This window comes from Macrobrachium rosenbergii, chromosome 13 (genome assembly GCF_040412425.1).
Source record: "Macrobrachium rosenbergii isolate ZJJX-2024 chromosome 13, ASM4041242v1, whole genome shotgun sequence".
Classification (NCBI taxonomy): Eukaryota; Metazoa; Arthropoda; class Malacostraca; order Decapoda; family Palaemonidae; genus Macrobrachium; species Macrobrachium rosenbergii.
In genome coordinates, this window is record NC_089753.1 from 4887036 (window position 1) to 4908657 (window position 21622).

The 21622-nt window shown below is 38.4% G+C and overlaps 1 protein-coding gene across 1 annotated transcript in view; it reads left to right on the top strand.

Moving 5' to 3' along the window:
• LOC136844863 (uncharacterized) overlaps window positions 1-21622 on the top strand; it is a 484772-nt gene that overhangs the window by 412151 nt on the left and 50999 nt on the right. The window contains exon 17 of the mRNA XM_067114107.1: window positions 891-993. Within this exon, the coding sequence (XP_066970208.1) occupies window positions 891-993 (103 nt within the window). The remainder of the gene's footprint in view (window positions 1-890; window positions 994-21622) is intronic.

The following is a 21622-nucleotide window of genomic DNA, read 5'->3' on the forward strand; positions in this document are numbered from 1 at the left end:
CTTGGACACGTTTTCCTTGGGTCCTGTGGTGGCTGCCCAACAAGTTGCGTTGCTCATCCGGCTCTCCCTAGGGCAGCACAGTATCTCGTCAAGAGTGTTTGGTAAGTGAGAGAGAATGTGTGTAAGTGACTGGTCTTCCTTTTCCCTTTTACCTTTCTCTCTTGTAGGACAGAGAACCAGGTAGCAAGCCGTCACATGCTGGATGGACGAGTCATGCAGGTGAGTCAGCATGATGGGTACCCTGTCTTTCATCTTGCTGATTGTTTAGATGTGTGGCCCCCAGACAAGGGAGAGAGGGATTGACAGTGAAACAACCTGTTGGTTTTATCAGCATGTTTTACTGTCTCCAACACTATTGGGTTCATCCAAGCCCTCATCAAGGTAGTGATGCAAATTGATTGCTTCAAACCCAGAAATGTAGTAGTTGCAACATCCCATATGTTCAACAAGCTAGAGGTGCAGGATTCCTTCCTCATCTCTTCCAGACCAGGAGGATATTCTCTGGTGGGGAGAAATAACTAGTTGGTTCAGTTTTACCCAGACTCCCCCCACCAATGGGTAAGTCTCCTATGTAAAGAATGAGGGGTTGTATTTGTGTAGGAGCAAATAAGTTTTTCAAGTAATTTGTATTTTTCCTAACATACAAACCTGAGTTCTTTAAATTTATGTCCCATCTCAGCCACCCCTCATTCTGGTACCTGAGCCAAAAAGAAAAGTGGAGTGTAGACCGACTAATGGGCGGGGCTTCCCCCTACCGTCAGTAGTTAACGACCTTGTCTAAAAGTTAAACAGCCTTTCCAGCTTGCATTCACAAGTTAAGCCTTATGTAAAGAAAAAGGCTTGTATGTCAGAAAAAATACAAATAATTTAAAAAATTTTTATTTTTGCAGAAGACAGATCTAAGCGGTCACCATCCCCAAGAGGCAGGTCACCATCACCAAAACGATCTTCACAGAAAGACCATAAAAGCTCATCTTCAGGACGTGACAGTCAGTAAGTGATATGTCAAGTGTCAGTAATTTCTGTATTTTATAAGAATTCACATATTGCATGTGTGGGTAAGTAAATTAATTTTTTTCTTTTCGTTTAGAAATTCTTATTATCATGCATAATATATATTTAGGTAGTTTATCATTTGTAAATTCCCCCCCATGATCCTTGACCTGTTGCTTCCATTGGAGCCTTAGAGGATGGTAACTGAGTAGCAATGTCCCAGTGCTTTGATTATGTTAGACATCAAAGCCCTGACAGCTTATATCTCAGCTGCTGACCTTGCAAATTATATTCAGGCATTTTTCTTTTAGAAATTGTTTTATCTTTCTTTCTTTTTTTCAATCAGAACAGATTGTAAGATGAACACTAAAATTATTTGGATGGTGGAAAATTCTGCTCATGATATGTTATTTTGGAATACTTTTATTACAGAAAAGTTAAAAGTGAAAACATTTGAATAGTTAAACCTTATCCTCAGTTCTGAACCAGTTCAACAAAATTGATTGGACTGAAGACACTTGAAGTAAAGATAAAATAGTTTGATAGGATTGTAAATAATAATTTTCACAAGGACAAATGACTCTCAAAAAGTAGCAAAAATTAAATTTTGAAGGACTAAATTTTTCTAGTAAAATGAAAAGGTGAACTGCATTGAATTTGACCCATTTTGAATTTCTGTGAAGAAACAATAAAAATGCTAAAAAATATTTCAATAAATCCAGAAAGTACCAAAACTCAAATGTTATTAGTACTTGAAAACTGACTGAAGGAACAAACACATTTGTGTTGAGCTGAAATGACTTTTAGACAAAAATAGAAATAAAAATGCTTTCTTCTTTGGACAGCATGTTAAGAAGCAACACTCACCAACATCAATCTTCTCCTAGTTTTTTTTGAATGCAATCTATTTATTACTCAAAAGTTAAAAGTACCAAAACATAATAGTGAATAGTGTATAGGGAACTCATAATGCCCAATAGTGAAGATGAACCAGTTCAACAAAATATTGGACATGATGCCCTTAAAGTAAAGATAAAATAGTTTAAGTTAAAAAAAGCAGGATTATGTTGAAATGATTTGGCTTTTCAGTACTTAACACATTTTGCAGGACAAATAAAGAAACCTATACATTTTGTCAGTAGCAAAAATTAAATTTCTGAAGAATGATAAATTTTTCTAGTTAAAAAAAATAATAAGATCTCTTGTTCCTAGATCAAATTATACAACAAAGTGAAATTTGGTGAACAAATTTCAAAACTGTAGTCAGATGTTACTTAACAGACTTGCCTGTGCAACCAGAACTAAAAATGCTAAAAATATTTCAAATGTGTAAAGCTGATTAAGTTGAAATAAGACTTTGACAGTAAAAAAAACTTTGTATAGAACCATAACCCCAAAAAATAATCAGAATCACAAATGGAAGTTGAAATCAACCAAAGCATCATTGAGGAATTAGAAGAATATTGCCAAAATAATGTTTCTGAATTTCAAATAAGAAAAAATCATCAGAAAGAGCTCCTGTTAAGAACAAGAACAAGATGCCAATGACCATAATGAAACTAAAATCCATCTGAATCCAAATGATATCAAGAAACATCCATTTAGTCCAGCAGTACAAGTAACAAAACTGTTAATAGGGCCCAACTAAAAATCAAGACAGTATTATCTCAATGATCAGCATTATTTTTATTGGTACCTTGTGGATATTTGCAGATTGTGCTGTACATAAAACTGCAGATGTAAAATGGCTATTTTTATTTTTTCACTTTTTCACTACAGCATGTGTGCTTGTGTACAGGGTACACTGTATGCCACAATGCACAAACAATCAAATACACTTAGGAAAACAGAATAGAATGTTTCCTAATAGGGTACTGTATCTCATTGCAGTACCTCTCTCTCTCTATCAGGTAAGATTCACTCAAAAATTAAAAAAACTCTCTAGTATACTGAATCTCTCTGTCTCTATATATCTCTCTCTCTCTATTTTTTAAGAATTTGGAGTAATTAAGTTAAAAAAAAGCAGTGGTTATGTTGTATTTGTTTGGGCTTTGTATTCAGTACTTAACACATTTTGCAAGCATAAGTTGGTACAGGTACATATACATTTTGTCAGAAGCAATAAATTTTTCAGATATCTGAAATTGAATGATAAGTAATTCAATGCTTTAAAAATATGGATACACTTCAAAAAATACCATAGCAGCTCTTGATATGCATACTGTGGATCAAATTATACAACAAAGTGAAAGTTTGGTGAACAAATTTGCAAACTGTGGTCAGAGTCACTAAGTAAGGCCTGAAGAGTGTGCACATTATATGTGCAATACAGAACTAAATCTCTTTATTGCCATCAAGATAAAACTGAAATGTCCAGAAGAGAAGCTGAATTGGGTTGAAAGTAGAAGGGGTTAATGACCAAGCAAAAAAAAAACCAATGTATAGAACCATAACCCCAAAAAATAATCAGAATTATAAAAAATGACGTTAAGTACTGATATGTTGAAATCAACCAAAGCATCATTGAGGAATTAGAAAATTAAGCTGCAAAATAATGTGTTCAAGCTGAATTTCAAATCGTAGAAAAAAACCATCAGAAAAATTGAGCTCCTGTTAAAAACAAAAGAACAAGATGCTGTTTTCAATGAAAGATAATGAAACTAAAATCCATCTGAATCCAAATGATATCAAGAAACATCCATTTAGTCCAGCAGTACAAGTAACAAAACAGTTAATAGAGGCCCAACCTAAAAATCAAGACAGTATTATCTCAATGATCAGCATTCATACATCTAGGGCCCTTGTGGATATTTGAAGATTGTAAAGACCACAGTAAAAAAAAAAAACTTTGCAGATGTAAAATGGCTATTTTGTCATTTTTTTTAAGAATCATTTAGAGTCACTACACAACACTTAATATGGGAAAGATGAACAATATTTTGAGAATACACTGTATATTACAATACACAAACAATCAAATACACTATGCAAAACAGAATGCATGGAAAAAAATAATATCTAATACTGTATACATTGCATTGAACCTGCAGAATTACCATAATTACTATCCATATATGTATATCAGGTAAGATTCACCTAAAATTAAAAAAAAACTTTACCTAGTATACTGAATAAAGTTTCAACAAACGTGGGTATAACCCATATATATATATATATATATATATATATATATATATATATATATATATATATATATATATATATATACATACATACATACATGCATACATACATACAGGCAGTCCCCGATTATCGGTGGGGGTTCCATTCTGAGGGTGTGATGATAACCAAGAATCGGCAATTTCGGCAATTTTCAGGGCTTATCTGTGCCGAAAAGTGCTATTTTTCATTTATTGGTACCTCTGTTAGCTATGTATCAGTGCCAATACCCAATTATCGGCGACATTAAGCGGAAATTGCCGATTTTCAGCACCGAAAATTGCCGGTTTTCGTCGCTAGAAACGTGCTGTAAAACCAGATCGCCGGTAACCAGGGACTGCCCGTATCTATATATGTGTGTGTGTCTATGTAAATGTAGGTGTATATTTATACAGTAAAGCCCCTGTATTCGCGGGGGATGCACCCCCGCGAATACTTAATACACCTCTAAAAACACTTAAAACTGCCTATTTTGATTGTTTAAACAAGAAAAACCCTCTAAAAATGCTTATATGTGAGTATTTTAGTTTTATCACAAAAAGTGCATTTAGTCATGAAAATTTTATGAAAATACAGTAATTAGTGAATATTTCTCAGTGAAAAATACCGCGAATGGGCGAATTTTCCACGAATAATGGGTAGATATGTTCCACAGAGACATCCGCGAATACATGAGTCCGCGAATTGTGAGAACGCAAGTACGAGGTGTTTACTGTATATGTTATATATACATATATATATATATATATATATAAATGTGCATATTATAATTCTATATATATTATTATATTTTTATGATTTTACCTGGGGAAATTCTTACCATGAGCCAGTTATAGACTCTAAATGAATGATTTCGTTACTTACCTCTATTTTTGTGTAATATCTGACTGCTGTTCATTCAGGAAATCATAAAAAAAAAACAAGGAAAAAGGGAAATTTTTCTGAGCTGAGGGCTCTACTCACAAGGTATTTGTAAGTAAACACATTAGTGTAAGTTTAAAATTACGTATATTTACATGAAATGAAATATCAGAAGATGAAATGGACTAATCAGGCATGCAAGGCCTGAGAGTTAATTATAACTGGGAAAACTTGAAAGTATATCCGTCAGTGTGATGATGCTGACATAAGGCACAGTCAGGAGAGATTTCCATGGCTAACAAACCCTCTGTAAAGGGAGAGATTCATGAATTAAAAGCCAGTAAGGATGCAGTAAAATATACATAGGACAAGACGAGCACAGAGGGTGCCCAGAAGCCTTGAATACCCGATTTTATGTAATTATTTAAACACAGACATTTACATAACACTGACCTAACAGGGCAAGATTGCTATGGAAATACTGGCACTTAGAAATGGAAATAGGAAGTTTAGTATGAGAAGTAAAGCAGCGTGACTGACTGGAAGAACCTTTGCAACAGATCACTTTACCTTGTACAAGAGGTGGCTTCAGTGAGGGAAATGGTGGCGGAGGAAGGACTAAGGGCTTCACTGGTAAGAAGACTAAAGGTCCCTACAAGATAGGACCACTTGGTAGGGCATGGCTCTGAAATAGGCGTGTATGGAAGGGAGAGATGTGTCTTGCTTGCGCCCAGCAGTGTGTCTCTCTTGCGTCCAGCAGTGTCTCTCTCTGTTCCTTCGATGAGACCCTTATATGACTTTGGTCAGGGGTTAGGAGGTTACTTGCAGGTAGATTGAGGTTGGTGTCATCTATGACTCAGTCTCAGGTGTGCATGCCAGCTGCCCTGTTCTTTTAATCTGCATCCCCGGTGCTTTAGGCTCATCACAACCCCATGGCTGTGTAAACAAGTTTCCTGCAGTCATATGTTTGAGGAGAAAAAGTTGAAAGGTGATTAACAGCTTGTTCTTCCTTCTGTCTTGCGTGTTCATCTTTTGCAAGTCTGTCCAGCCTATCTTGCTCTTTCATTGCAAGTTTATCTAACCTGTCTTGTTCTTCCTTCTTTGCCTTTCTTTCAGCGTCTCTCTCTGCCTTGGCATCGTCTATTCTCTCTTGGACCCACTCCCTCAGGGCTTGTCCTGACAGTCCCATGTCCTTTCCAGTGGACATATTAAATTCGAAGTCTTCATTTTGTTGGGTTCTGGATGTCGGAGACATCTTGAGATAACGCTTATATGGGTGTGACCCTTTAGAAAATTAATATGTCTGAAAAAGACTCAAATTTCAGGGCGTCTGAAAAAACCCAAGTTTGTTTGTGATGAATGAATGTTACTATATCTGAATAAGACTTAATGTGTTCTTGATGAACGAATTTTAGTATGTCTGAGTAAGACTTAGTTTGTTTTTGATGAACGAATGTTAATATGTCTGAATAAGACTTAGTGTGTTCTTGATGAATGAATTTTAATGTCTGAATAAGGCTTAGTTTGTTCTTGATGAACGAATTTTAATATGTCTGAATAAGACTTAGTATGTTCTTGATGAACAAATGTTAATATGTCTGAATAAGACTTAGTTTGTTCTTGTTGAACAAATGTTAATATGTCTGAATAAGACTTGGTGTGTTCTTGATGAACGAATTTTAATATATCTTGAGAGATGTAAATTGTATTCTATTTCACGCACAGACTCGGCTGGCTATTGCGTGAATGTTGGGGTTTTTTGGTTTGCCTCATAGGACGTGATATGTTCGCGGGGAACAGATATTTTAATTTTGTCTTGTAGGATGTGGTTTCGGATTCACGCATGGACTTGGCCGGCTATCGCATGAATCTTAAGGCTTGGTTCAGGGAATGTTTGTCTGTTCCCGACAATTTTCTTGTATTGGTTTTGCCTCGTAGGGTGTGGATTTGTTCACAGGGAACTGGTTTGGTTCGGGGAGCGTTTGCCCGTTCTCGAGAATTTGTGTTTTCCTGTGATAAAAAAATTTCTTGTTAGGGGAGTCCCGATATGGGTTAGGTTTGGGAACTCAGTGGGCATGATGACACTCTTAGATAATAACCCCAACAAAATAAATAAGATAAAATAAAAAAAAATAGAAAGAAAGGGTATAGCATAAACCTAAAAAAAAAAAAATGGAGAGACACTGATAACTGGGGCAGAGGGAGGGGGGTGGCTAAGGTTTATATACAGATTCAAATTGGTGGGTTAGAAAGCCAGCTGTTTTTAGAAGTACACTTCTATTTATTTTTCTAGAAGTGGTAAGTTCATCGTCGAGAGATGGATAAGTTAAAGTTGTTGTATTTGCAAGTTACACTGATAAATGTGCGTATTTTGCCAACCCTAGTAAGAGCCTTTTCCTCCAATCCTAATATAAGTGCAAAACTTAATCCTATTATGCACAGGTGCTGTTTGCCTAAGTCACGTGTGTATGAATTTGCCTTTATTCGTACGTGCCCTGAAAAGGGTATTAACCACTTGGGTTTGCGCAGCTGACAGCTCAAGGTTGCCTGGCCAAAGGGCGATGACCAGCATGGGAATTTTCCCAAGACTGACCCCGCTTATACAAACAGATTAATCCTCTTATGGTTTGTTTAGAAGATAAAAGTTTTTCTTAAGCTTACTCAAAATTACCCTGAGAACGACATGAAGACCATATGGTCACAGCGGACTTTTTAAGCAAAACAAAAGATAAAACCACAAATAAACAAAGAGGAAAAAAAAAGGATCTTTACACTTATGAATGAAATAGTGGGTGGTTATTGAATGGAAATGCTTTGAAATGGAACAGAATTTATCACATGCGGTGCTGTACGGAGTGTGTAGAAACAAAATATGAAGCAAACAAATTTTACACTTTCTGAGATTTTACTATTCCTAACTTGAGAGAGAGAGAGAGAGAGACGACAAATTGTCTGGATAAGGAGAGAGAGAGAGAGCTATTCCAAGACGACAAATTGTCTGGATAACACAAGGAGGAAATACACCCATTTCCTTTTTTATTTTCAACGCTTCATAATTTGCTAGTTTGCCCACGTGAAAAACATGCAAGCCCTCATGCAGGGACTATCAAAACTTGTTTAACGGATACTAACTCTCTCTTCTTGATGAGTGGATTGCATGCACTTGCCTAACATTTCCCTATTTCTATTTTCAGTCACAAATTCACTTCCTACCCTAACATAAAATAAAAATACTCACTGTGTGGAACTCCTTGACTGTGCGCATGTGGAATTTACGCAAAAAGGTTCGTTTCTTTGTTCACACCCAGCTTAGCTTCGCTAGTCGCTGATACAGCAAGTTGCAAGGGGACAAGGATTTAATCTGCAACATGCAGATTGCGAGATCTAAGGCAATCGTTCGCGATTTTTACGATTTTATTTGGGGAAATGCTTACCATGAGCCAGTTATAGACTCTAAGTGAATGAATTTGTTACCTCTATTTTTGTATAAAATCCAACTGTTGATTCAGGAAATCGTAAAAAAAAACAAGGAAAAAAGGGGGAATTTATCTGAGCTGAGGGCTCTACTCACAAGGTATTTGTAAGTAAACATGTTAGGGTAAGTTTAAAATTACGTGTATTTACATGAAATGAAATATCAGAAGATGAAATGGACTAATTAGGGATGCAAGGCTTGAGAGGTTAATTATAACTGGGAAAACTGATTGACACAAGGTACAGTCAGGAGAGATTTCCACGGCTTACAAACCCTCTGTAAAGGGAGAGATTCACGAATTAAAAGCCAGTAAGGATGCAGTAAAATATACATAGGACAATGTGAGCACAGAGGGTGCCCAGAAGCCTTGAACACACGATTTTATGCAATTATTTAAACACAGGCATTTATGTAACACTGACCTAACAAGGCAAGGTTGTTATGGAAATACTGGCACTTAGAAATGGAAATAGGAACTTAGTACAAGAAGTAAAAAGTGTGACTGACTGGAAGAATCTTTGCAACAGATAACTTTACCTTGTACAAGAGGTGGCTTCAGCGAGGGAAATAGAAGTGGAGGAAGGGCTAAGGGCTTCACTGGTAAGAAGACTAAATTGAAAACGACGTAAACTGCATTATTATTGAGTTTTACATCAAAAAAACCTTCAAATTATGATTATTCTGCCATTTTGGGGCCAAATTTCTTCCGTCGGATCAGCGTACGACGCGTCGTAACCCCGGAACATGCGTCGTAAGCCGGGAAATAATTTCTGATGAATATATTTGAAAAGCGTCGTAACCTCGGAACGTCGTAAGCCGGAACCGTCGTAAACCGGGGACTGCCTGTACTTAACTTTTTTTTTTATGGAATGTCGGTATTACTGTCAGTCTTTGTTTTCTTCTGTAGGTCTTTTCTACAGTATACTTGTGTATGAATGAGTATCGTCTTCCATCGTCTTCCATTCTTCCTCCTCCTGAAGTCATCATGTGGTCTAAGATGTTCCTATGTGTCTTCCCTAATCAATGTCACCAACCTTTTGTGTTGGATGTTTGTCAAGGGCTATTGGCATCTATTCTTTCATAGTAGTTATCTGAATTTTCTCTTGACAGATTAGCTTTTGACTGCTTCCATTCCCTTGGTCTCTTAGTTTCTATTTCACTTTGTAAACTGTTAGAATATTTATACTGTTCTCCTTTGTTCTTATAACCTTGTACAGTTCTGGCCTTAAGCCGTCTGGTCCAGCTGCTTTTGTCTCCTCCAGTTTTTCTAAATGTTTTACACATTTCCCTTTAAACATCCACATTATTCTTATGGTTTAGGTCTTGTTCTGGGGCTGCTGCTGTGACCATGTGCTCTCTTAGTTCCCCAGGGAACGTATTGTTGTGTATGTCCACTTCCTCATACTCCTGTTGTAACGCTCTTTCTTCATTCTTCCTTTCCTCTTCATTCCATATTTTTGTTCAGTTCTCATGAATTTTATTGATTTCTTCTCCCCAGATCAGTTTCATTCGCTTGCAGACTTTCTTCTCGTTAATGTGTCATCCCGTCCATCACAGATCTGAATTTGTTCTTCTCCCATTTTCTGCCCTCTTACATTTTTCTATGCTATCTTATCCCCTTTCCCACGTCCTTTCTTCCTCCTTGCTATCCACTGCAACTCTCCTTTTTCACGGTCTTAAGCACTGATTGGCTGAAAGTACAACAGTGTTCGGTGCAGTCAGATTTTAATTAAATTACTTTCCCTATTTTTATACTCCCACCACTCTGCCATCTTATGTTGACTTTACTAAACTTGAATTCCTCCTCCTTTGTCCATCATCTGGTCTTGAATTCCCCCTTCTTTGTCCATCATCTGGTATTTTGTGAATTATTCAGGTTATCCCATAGCTTTGTCAAATTCAGCACCAGCTTTGAAAGCCAGATATCAGGGTAATATAAAGTCTTGCCATCTTTCATTCTGCTCTTCATGATAAGAAAATATCAATTGTCGTCCATGTTTCTGCTTTTTTTTTTTATTACTGAAATAAGTCAGTTTTTAAGTAGTATTGTGGAAATTGAAAAGAAACTATGTACAATCTAAGTCTTTAAGTTGACCTGTTGCACCTTGAACTCATTTTGACTTTTGTTTTATAGGTTGATGAGTGCAGATCACCCCCAATGAGGTGGTAAGTGTTCAGATTCATTTTTTTTTTTCATATTTTCTTTATTTTCTTATTGGAGACCTAAATCAAGGTGGTTGTTTAAATTGCTGGTTTCAGGCAACCCATAAGTTATTGCCGAAGATGGTGTGATTTAACTACGGTTTTTAACTAACCAAGGCCTGCCTTTCTCCTGCCAAAACTTGGTTTTTTCCCTCTTTCTCTTTCCCAGTTATTCTTACGCATTTCCAGCACCTCCTTTTATAATTGACAGTCTGGAGTCGTATCTTGTGACATAACTAGGGTTGTGAATTTTTTTTTTTTTTTTTTTTTTTTTTTTTTTTTAAGAAAATTTTTTTTGTTCCCCAATTTTTCATGTTCTGGACCTTTCTGGTGATCCTGCTAATACTTAATATGGACATATGATATTTTTTAAGACTTCCACTATTCAATTTCTCTTTGCATTGAATTATCATAAGTCACTGCATGAACCTCCAAAATTAGCTGATATTAATAATGTACCGTGTATGTATAGAGTATACTTTATAGTGTAGGCTAGCCTACCATATATGTATACATGGTACTGAATACCCTAGTGTAGGCTAGGCTGTATTCGAGATACGTTTTTTCCAACAAACGATGGGTATTTTTGGAACCTAACCCCATTGCAAGGAGGATAATACCTGTAAAAGCATTTTTAGATTTTTTTTCTGTGTTTGAACTAAGTGTTTTTAGAAGGGTTCTAAGTATTTGCGGATTTTAGCTGTTTGCGGGGGGAGGTGGTACGCATTCCCAGTGAATAAAGAGGCCAGTTTACTGTATTATGTGAATTACGTGTAGTAAATGTATAGTTACTCACCGGCGATGAATGTTGATTATAGATGGATGGTATTGAATTTGCTGTGCAATCCGATGAATAATGATAGAGAATAATGGCTTACTTGCACAGCAAAGCAGAAGAGTTACATCTCCTCTATGGGTGCCTCTTCCCCTTCTTCAGGTGGTTGGGGGCACTTCTTCAGATGATTGGGGAGACTCTTCTTTAGGCGATTGGGGAGGCTCTTCTTCAGGCGCTGTGGGAGGCACTTCATCGGTTGCTTCAATCATCAGGCACTTCTTCCAGTGGTTTGAGAGGAGGCTTTGGAGGTCCTTCTTCATTCATTTGATAGAAAATTATAATAGGCAGCTGCAGTTGCTGCTTCTTTTGTACTGATGAGGGCTTGATTGCTTAGGACTCAATGCCATCAAGGGCATTGAAAACTTAAGGAGCACATTCCCACTTAAGGATCCCATAATTTAGCCACATCCTGCGCCTCCTTGATTGTCCTCTTAAGTTTGGACAGACATTCCTAAGACTGGCCCTCATCCTCCTCCTTGTCTCCTGAACCTGGCGTGTCTTCCTCTTCACTGTCAGACTTAGTCAGTTCTTCCAAATCCTGGTCCATCAGGGGGTCAGAGTGGCCACTAGTGAGGGTGCCTACTTCATCCTTGGTGATGTCATCAGACCTTCTCCACCCAGAATCCTCGCAAACTGGACCACCTTGTCAATGGCCGAATGTTGAATTTCTTCAGGAGAGAAGCCCTTATAATCGTGAACACACTCCAGCCACAACTTCTTCCAGCACATGTTCAGGGTCTCTTTCTTCATGTCCTTCAACGATTGCTCGATGATGGACAGACGTGGCAATCGTGAATTTACGGAAATACTCCTTCTGCGTAACTTCACATTCAGTGTCCATTGCATTCACAAGGTGCTGGAGGGAGTTCTGGGTGTAGAGTACCTTGAAGGCACAGATCATGCCCTGGTCCGTAGGCTGCAGGAGAGAGGTGGTGTTGGCAGGGAGGAACTCGAGCTGGACTCCCTTGAGATAAAGATTGGCAGGGTGGCCACTAGCATTATCCATAATTAACAGCACCTTAAACTCCATACACAAGTCACTGAGATATTGCCAAACTTGAGAGATGAAGCTTTGGACAAATCAGTGAACTGTAAGGGCTTTGGTGATCCAGGCTGTGGAGTTGTGCATCCAAAACACAGGCAGTAAGTGCTTGGTATAATTCTTGAGGGCCCTGGGATTTGCAGCCTTGTAAATGAGGCCTGGTTTTAGCATGAAGCCAACCACATTGCCACACATGACAAGGGTAACCCTATCCTTCTGGGCCTTGAATCCGGAGGCTTTTGTTTCGTCCTTCATGAGGAATATCCTGGACAACATCCTTTTCCAGAACAAGTGTGAGTCAGCAGTGCACGGTCTTGTTTCCAGCAGTCTTTTATCAAAATGCGGAGTGCAGATTCCGCCTTCAGCGATTGTCTTATCCGCACTAATGAAACTGCTTTTGCACCACCAAAGAAGCTCATACTTAGAGTCTTTCATATCTCAGCCTCATCTTTCTTGATGTACACTTTCCGTGCTTTCATTCACGTGGAAATGATGGGCCACCGTCATAGCTTCTACCTTCCTCCAACATATTGAAGTTTTACCTTCTTGTCCAAGCTTCATTACCACCTTTTTTACATTTATGCTCTTTGCCAGAAGCCTTAGAAGGGCAGGGTGCTTAGGAGGCATTTTAAGGGCACGATTACACGAGACACAAAGATGCGTCGACACACAGATTCGCTACGAGAGGAACTTGGAAGAGATGTGTAATGACACCTTCCCAGAATCACCCATCTTCCAAACAACCAGCGCCAAGGAAAATGAATAATAAGTTTCTGTGTTAAGCTGCTTTGCAGATGATAGCCAATAGTGTCAGTATCATTTAGATCACAGATGCGTATACCCAGGAAGGATTTTCTTTGCTCAAACTTTGAGATTTGCTGTTGGCTTGGGTGAAATGCTTTTAAGAAAACAAAACTAGTACATGTTGAAATTTTGCTGTGTTTACATTAATATATTACAGTATTGTAATATTTGAAAGTTTAAAATTTTTAGATCATAAAAAAATATATTTATAGCAGTCATGGGAAATATATACTTAGTGTATACTAGTCGCGTATTTTAAGATATACTCTACATACTACATATCCTAAAACACTGTAATATGTGCTTAAAATCATCTTACAACAAAACAAGACATCATAGAATGTACAGTATCGCAGAATATCAATGTTGTTTTGCACAATACTGTGCATGTATGTACATATGTACACGTATGCTCGTAATTTTGATACTTATGGCCAAATGACCCAGCATCACTGCCCATCTTCTAATAGTATACGTATCTCTGTTGCGTGTGTGTTGTGTACTATATGTAGTATTTTATTAGTCGTATGTATTATATTTAATATTACTGTATTACAGTATTATTTCATTTTATCACTATTACTGTATTGTTATTATTAATGTACATTATGATTTACTGTTATAAAGTAAATCCCATTAATCGCAAGGTTGCGTACCCCGGCAAATAGCAAACATAAATACTCAAACCCCTCTAAAAATACTTAAATTACCTGTTTTGATAGTTCCAAACACAAAAAAAACTAAAAATGCTTATATGGTATTATCCTACTTGCGATGGGGTTAGGTTCCAAAAACCATTGTTTGTTGGAAAAACATATCTCGAATATAAGCTAGCCTGCACTAGGGTGACCGATTACCATGTATACATATATGGTAGCCCTAGCTACACTATGAAGTATCGCTATACGTACGTAGTATAATCAGTAATATCAGCTAATTCTGGAGGTTCATGCAGGGTGACTTATGATAATTCAATACAAAGAGAAATTGAATAACAAACAAAATTATCTTAGCTTATACTATAATTTACACTCAGTATACATATTTGGTAGCCAGCCTACATTACACTGCTCTATATTCACTTATTGTATTATACAATCAACATAACGAATATGCATCTTTTCCATGGATCTTTTAAAATGTGCCTTAATTCAGTGTATCCAATAATGTTGTATATATATTCTTATATTGCTTTTGTATTACAAATTGCGATCATAGTGATCAATGTTTTGGTTTGGAAATCGTTTAGTAGTTTATTTATTAACTCATTTAAGAGTACTTTTCTTCTTCTAGTTGGCGTAAATGAATCTCTAGATACTTTTGTTTATATAAGGAGACAAAGTTATTTTTGTTACACTGTACAAAGTGTTTTTAAGTCGAAATATCACTTAAATACATCTGCGTTGTGCAATTAATTTAGCTATTTTTATTCGTTGTAGACCAGCGTTGGCTGTTTAGGGGCGTTTGTTTTGTGTAAAAACAGGTTTGGCGTGAGAAAAACCTATTTTGGGAGTACTGTTGAGTCCTCAAGCTATCACCCCCATGGTGTGCCAAAGCGCTCCCATGGTATTAAGACTAGTATCAAGAAATATTTTTCTAGCCTGGTCTTGTAGCTGGGTAATGTCGTAATGAAAACACTATGACACGTGAAGTAGAGTATAATGGACTCAAAGATAAGAGGGCATTTTCCCTTATCTTCAAGCTGACTAGACAGATTTTCTATGTCAAAACTGCAGAAGTGACTATAGCGCATGCGGCGTCTGCCCATCTTGTTTGCGACCGGACAGGCAAAAGACCAGCACCATTACTCTTTTGCTGGTCCAGTGTAAGTTCTCTTGCCCAAATCCATGCCTTTTGTCAGGAAGTGAGAGGGTTTTGAGGACTCAACAGCGACGCTACCAAAAATAGGTTTTCTATGTCAAAACCTGTTTTTGATAGCGTGATCAAGCTGTCGTCCTCAAGGAGCATTAAAAAGAGAATTGACAGGTGACAAAAACCGCTCTTTAAAATTTTAAATTCTTAAACAACCCAAAAGAAAAAGCATTTATGGTCCGAGGTCAAGCCACAAGTTTCAAGCCCCAATTCCTTATTCTAAAAAACCTTTTGGGGTTTTGGAAACAAAAAACGAGAAACTAAACAAGAACTTGCATTAAGGGTGAAGTTCTGTAGTGACTTACCTAAGTATGCTGGGTATGGTTGCAGTCTTGTCACACCTTTCCCAGCAATAGTCAGCATACCCACCCATTAGAAAGACCCCTGGTTTTGCACTGTAGTGCCCATGGGGTTAGGACTAACCATACCACTTACTGACATGCAATTAGACGAATTTGTTCGGAGCTCATGGCAGCAGTAATGTTTTAAGAACACTGTCTCTGATGCCCATCCTGTACTTTCAGAGACTTCTTCAAAGGAGACATTTCTGAAGAAGGCCAATGATGTACTTACTTTCCTTATGTCATGTGACCTGGGGAAGGAGTGTGGGTTTGCTTTTTTGATTGGGACACTAAAATTATTCTTAGCCCTTGTAGAGAGTGGTTTATTCGTGCTAGGGTGTAGGAAAATCGGACCTTCTGGGATGTTTGCCATGACCTCTAGGTAAACCTTAAGTGCTTGAACTGGGCATAATGTTTTGTCTGCTAAATTAAGTTTCCTTATAAGAATAGGAGATTTCCTTCTTAAAGGAGCCTCATACTTGGCCAGGAATGATTGAGGCTGGGGACAATAGTAATTGATTATCAACAGTTTGTGATATATCGTCCCTGTCGAAAGAGGCCCAGTTCACTAATATGGAGCCCCTGATGCTAATGCAATTAGGAAGATGGAATCTTTTGTAACTTGTGAGTTATGACTGTATGGGTCCACTGAACTGAGGAGTAGATAGAAGTCCAAGTACCTTGTTCAGGGACCAAGTAATTGGGGTCTTTCAGGAGCTGGTCTTTGTAGAGCAAAAGACCATAGAAGGGAAGTAACAATTTCTGTGCTGGAGTCAATCCCGAATCCATAAAGCAAGGGTTCTGATAATGCTGTCTTCTGTGACATGATTGTTGTAACCGCAAGGCGTTTGTCCTCAAAAAGATATATCATAAAATTTAAAAGTGTTTCTATAGAAATTTCAACTGCAGCTCAGTATGGATATAATCTAACCATATCTTCCATACGGACTGGTATTGTCGGATAGATGACGTCCATAACTTTTGCACTAGGTACCTAGCAATGTTGGGTGAGTAGTTTTCACGGTAGATAATGTTTAAAAAATCCATACATGAAGGTCTCGGCTCAGAAAGGAGGATGCGTAAATAATTTTCCCTCTTACTTTCTGGGATAGTACAGCAGACGACAGTGGAATTTATCTTTTGCCTGCTGTTGAAGTAATAAAGGAACCAGTGTCTTGTTTGGCCAGTTTGGGGCTATTAAGTAGCTGCTCCTTTGAAGGTTAGGGAGTTTGTTCAAAACCTTCAAAATCTACAGGACAATAATGAGGAAAAGATATCATCGTCCTCCAATTGTTCCAGTCTTGTAGAAGAGCATCTCTTCCTGTGCTTGATTGTCAGAAGTTAGAGATACATATACACAGAGTTTGTGGTTCTTGTATGTAGCAGCAGGTCCACTTCGGTTGTGGAAACATGTTGGCTGTTGTTTGGAAAGAGTGATTGTCCAACATCCACTCTGTTGAGGCTGTCGTTTTCCTCGATAGAGAGTCTGCTATTACATTGAGAGACCCTGTGAGGTGAATTACAGACAGGTGCCACTTCTTTACTTGTGCCATCCGAAGGATGGCTAGCATTACCATGTTGTGAGGAGGTGAATGTGATCGATCTCTTGATACAGGACATTTTGATCTTGTTGTCTAGAACCAGCAGAATGTGTGTCTCTTCTGGAGGTTTGGGATTTTGAGACAAAAAGACAGCCATCAGTTTCCAGAAATTGATATGACACTTCCTCCAGAGTAACTGGCCACCTCCTGCCTGAGTAGTCCTCCCAATGCTCCTCCCCAACCTGTCAATGAGCATCTGTATGTTATCCTCTTACAGATGGAGGAGTCAGGGTGACCTGTTCTGCCAGAGATTCCTTCCGGGTCCAAGGCCAAAGTATCTCCCAGACTTTTTGATTCTTTTGGTGAGATCTGTCTCGCAGCTTTTTGTCTTGCATGCGACAGCCAAAATTTGTTCACATTTTTCAATTGCAAGTCATTGGATCTATTATTGATGGGATTGCAGTGAATATCATGCGTTCATTGCCGTCTTGAAACTCTAGGCTGGTCTAGGAACCTTTTGAGATCTTTTCCTTGTCTGTTCTGAGTTTTGATGGGAGGCAGGCCCTGAAGAGTGTCTGCTAGTCCCAACCACTGAAAACGTCTGCTGGGTGTGAGGTGGGATTTTTCCCAATTTATTATAAAACCTTTTGACTGGAGTCTGTTGATCAATGCTCTTAAGTTTTTTAGGCATTCTTTTCTTGTGGCCCCCCAGATTAACCAGTCGTCTAGGTAAGCTATTAGTTGTATTCCTTCCTTCCTTCCTTCCTGGACGACTACCGTTGCTAGTTTTGTAAAAATTCTTAGGGCAGTGTTTGATCAAAGGGCATGACTTTGAACCTGTACGTCTCTTTCCTATCCGGAACCCTAGGAAGGAGCGAAGGGGGCAGCAATAGGGGCGTGCCAGTATGCATCTTTCAGATCTAGAAACTGTCCCAACTCCTTTTTGGAGATGACTGAGCGTGCCCAGGCAGCGGTGGTCATCCGAGAACTTTTAACCCAAAGAATGTACTTGTTCAGTGTTGATAGGTCAGGATCAATCTTTCAGAGAAATCCTTTTTGGGAACACTGAGGAGGCGATGTCTGGTGCGAATATCGCCCACGTTTCTGGCACCTTTGTAGGGCCTTCTGCGTAATCTTCTAGAGAGGGTTTGATGCTTGAAGAACCCCTTTAAAGCCCGAGGGGAGAGACAGGACCATTTCCACCCCAGTCTGTTAAGACAATGCTGTGTCCCAGGAGAAGACTTCCATTCCTTGTGGTGTCTTTGGAGTCGACCCCGACCAAACAATTCCTATTGATATCCCCTCTTCCTCACATATCCTTTGATGGGTATTCAGGCGTTGCTTTTCCTTTTCCTTTAGATGGTTTTGGACCCTATGAAAAGGATGTCCTTGCTGATGTGGCTGTTGCTGTCCTTTTGAAGGGGGTTGTCCTTTCTGGCTACCTACCTGTTTATGAGGAAAAGATTTGGAGGTGATTGCAGGCTTATATGATTTTTGATCAAAACGAGCCTTTTTTGAGTTGGGTAAAGGGAAATTTCGGGTTTTTTGTTTCCCAATTTCTCCTTTCCCCAGAAGGAGCATACACTGCACAATTTGTTGTTGTGCTTGCTTTCGTTGACAGTGTTACCACAAATTCCTCCAACACGTCCCTACAGAAGGATTGAGGCTGTGTAATAAGGCAGTTACATTAGAGTGACTTGTTGGAGCCTTCAATGTTTCCATTCGCGCTTTTAGCGCCAGTCTAAAAATCGTGATTAACCCCTGGGGTTCTCCTTAAGACTTTTAATAACATGACAAAAGTGTCTGGGTCCTCTGGAAGCCTTTTGGTGGTGGCTTCTAGCAAGTGGAAGAGGTCAAGATACTAGGAGAAGGAGTCCTAGCATGGAATTCTGATGAAGCTGTCTCATCTGAGATTCTTCTCATAGGAGTCCCAAATTGTTGGTATAACATCCAAGGGGAGCTTTTCCTTTCAAGGGAGTTGAAGTGTTGCCCTCCTTGGTGGAATTTTTGAAACCGGAGGACTGTGATATGGTTTTAGTTCTGCCAATGGCTCGATTTTCCTAGTTACTACATAATTTTGGAAGTTTGTCTCCACATGGTTAATTATTTTAAAGGTGAAGGGACAGAAGGCTGGAGGTACTTGGTGAGCTAGTTGAGTTTTATTCATAATGGGAGTATAGATCCACCTACATTTGATCTGGTAAGGGCATCATCAGCTTTTAATGCTGTATTCCCACTAAGAGAACGCTGTTTCCTTTTGAGTTTCTCATGTCTGTAAAGAGTGGAATCAGGCGCCATTCTGTATTGGGAATGCTGCTGTCTCTAAGCTCCACATGTACAACTTCAATCATGGTTTTCTCGTTAATAAAGGTACCATCAGGAGAGAAAATACACATTGACGTTCGCCAAGAAGTTGTTATTATCATTATCAGGGGAGAATTTGGAGCCCCTGTTGTGTTCTGACGTGAAGCTCTATAATTACCCCTGGATCTTGTTTGATCAGAGTTTGTTTCCACTCTCCCTTTTCGATTGCAGGATGCAGTACTTTTACACTTTGGAGTGTACATCACTGACTTTATTTCTTTAATTTCATGTTTGGAATCATGCAAAATGTCCATTATGTACTGCCGTTCTGTGGCAAGAGTATCTTTGATATTGCTCATAATTTCCTTATGGAACTGATCAAATACTGCAAACTGTGTATCCCTCTTGGGGGAGCTTGCATATTCTGACTGAGCATCTGCAGCCGAAATGTGACCGCCTGTAGCCCAGGGAGTAGAAGTCCTGGGTGAGCTACTATACCCCTCTGAATATGTAATTGTTTCTCTTAGCGATTAACTGAATCCTTGTATCCCCCTTTTGATCTGCAGTCAGCTTCTGAAAGTTGCATGGGGATTGAATTCCTTCTGGAAAGTTTCTACCCCGGTAAGCTGAAGGTCCTTCTGGGTTCAGCAAGGACATTTTGGTAGCAATATCAATTTCATATAAATGATGATCACCTCCAAGAGGAACTTCCTCCATTTTCTCATGGGTTTACCTGGGGAGGTCTGGGGACTGTGTACTGGGTTTAGCCCAAATATGGATCCTCTGAGAATGGGTTAAATATAATACTTGTAGAGTTCACGGAAAGATATTATCTCCCCCTTCCTTTCCCTTGCTGAACCCTAGGACCCATCGAGACAGCCTGAAACGAGCTGTTTCGTCCTTGAAACTTGCTGCCAAGAGCACACTGCAAATTTCGCACATATCTGGCAATCAAGCAGATCTGTCCTGTTTTTTGCAAGGACTATGCTCGTGGCAGGTGGAATGGGCCCATACCCACTGTAAGCCGAACCGAACAGTTGCTACGAACATGAGCTGAGGGTCCTGCATGAGTGAGTGGCCCTGTAGTGAAAGAACCAAGTTGTTATTAGAAACTAATTTAGAATAAATTGTTTTTGAGAAAAGAACAGACACTGTAAAACCTTGTGCCATTAATATATTACATCTTACGAGTTAATTTGGATTACCGTAAATGAAATGTAATACATTATAAAATATCTTGATTAACTTAAATTTATTTTAGGTTTTAGGCGACTGACGGCATATGGGGCTGCATTACTTAAGCTGTTAGTCCTTTGCAATGGCTTATGTGAGATTTTAATTCTAAATTATCATGCCATAGGACTATTATATAAACTAATTTGTTTAACTTAGCTAAACCAAGCTACTGTTTTAAATGTTAGTTAATACTTCTAGTATAGTCTACTTTAATCTAAGCATAGAAGAGATCATAGAAGATTCTCGCTTAACCTATTCTAGGTCGTTTCTTATTCTAGGTTTAATTAAGAACCTAAGGATATAAGCTATACAAAAGAATTAATTTTCTTGTCTGGGTTTTGTTTAGGTAGCTGGTTCATTTTTGTTTGATATTCAGCATACTTCATTTCTAAATTAACAGTCAGACATTCCCTTGAGGGGTTTCCACATAAATCTGGTTAGACATTGTCTGTGTTCTAAGTTTTATATCACCTGTAAGGAGTATAGGCTTCATAAAACCTTACTAATATTTATTGACCCTAGAATACTGTTTATATACTACTAGGCTTATTCTTTCTTAGCCTAGTTAGGGTATTAGCTGATCCAGACTTTCATAGATTACAAATATATAGGCTATAAACTTAGCAATTTTACTCATAAGTAAGCAAAGGATTAGGCTACTATGTCTGTCTAGCCCAGGTTGACAACCTCCTTGTTTGTAGCCAATCTTAGGTTATTCAATTCTATTATATCGTATAGTAGGCCAGTGTAGTATCTCTTATAGTCAGTTCATCACTTGCCTCTAATCTGGGGTACTGCTAATCTTGGCCTGAATTATTTCTGAGGGTATGAAGGATTACATAAAACACAAATGCTTTAGTACTTAGCCTTGAGGCTGAATACACCATCTCATCTTACTTTTAGTTACTATTTTCATCTAATTCTAGATTATCATCT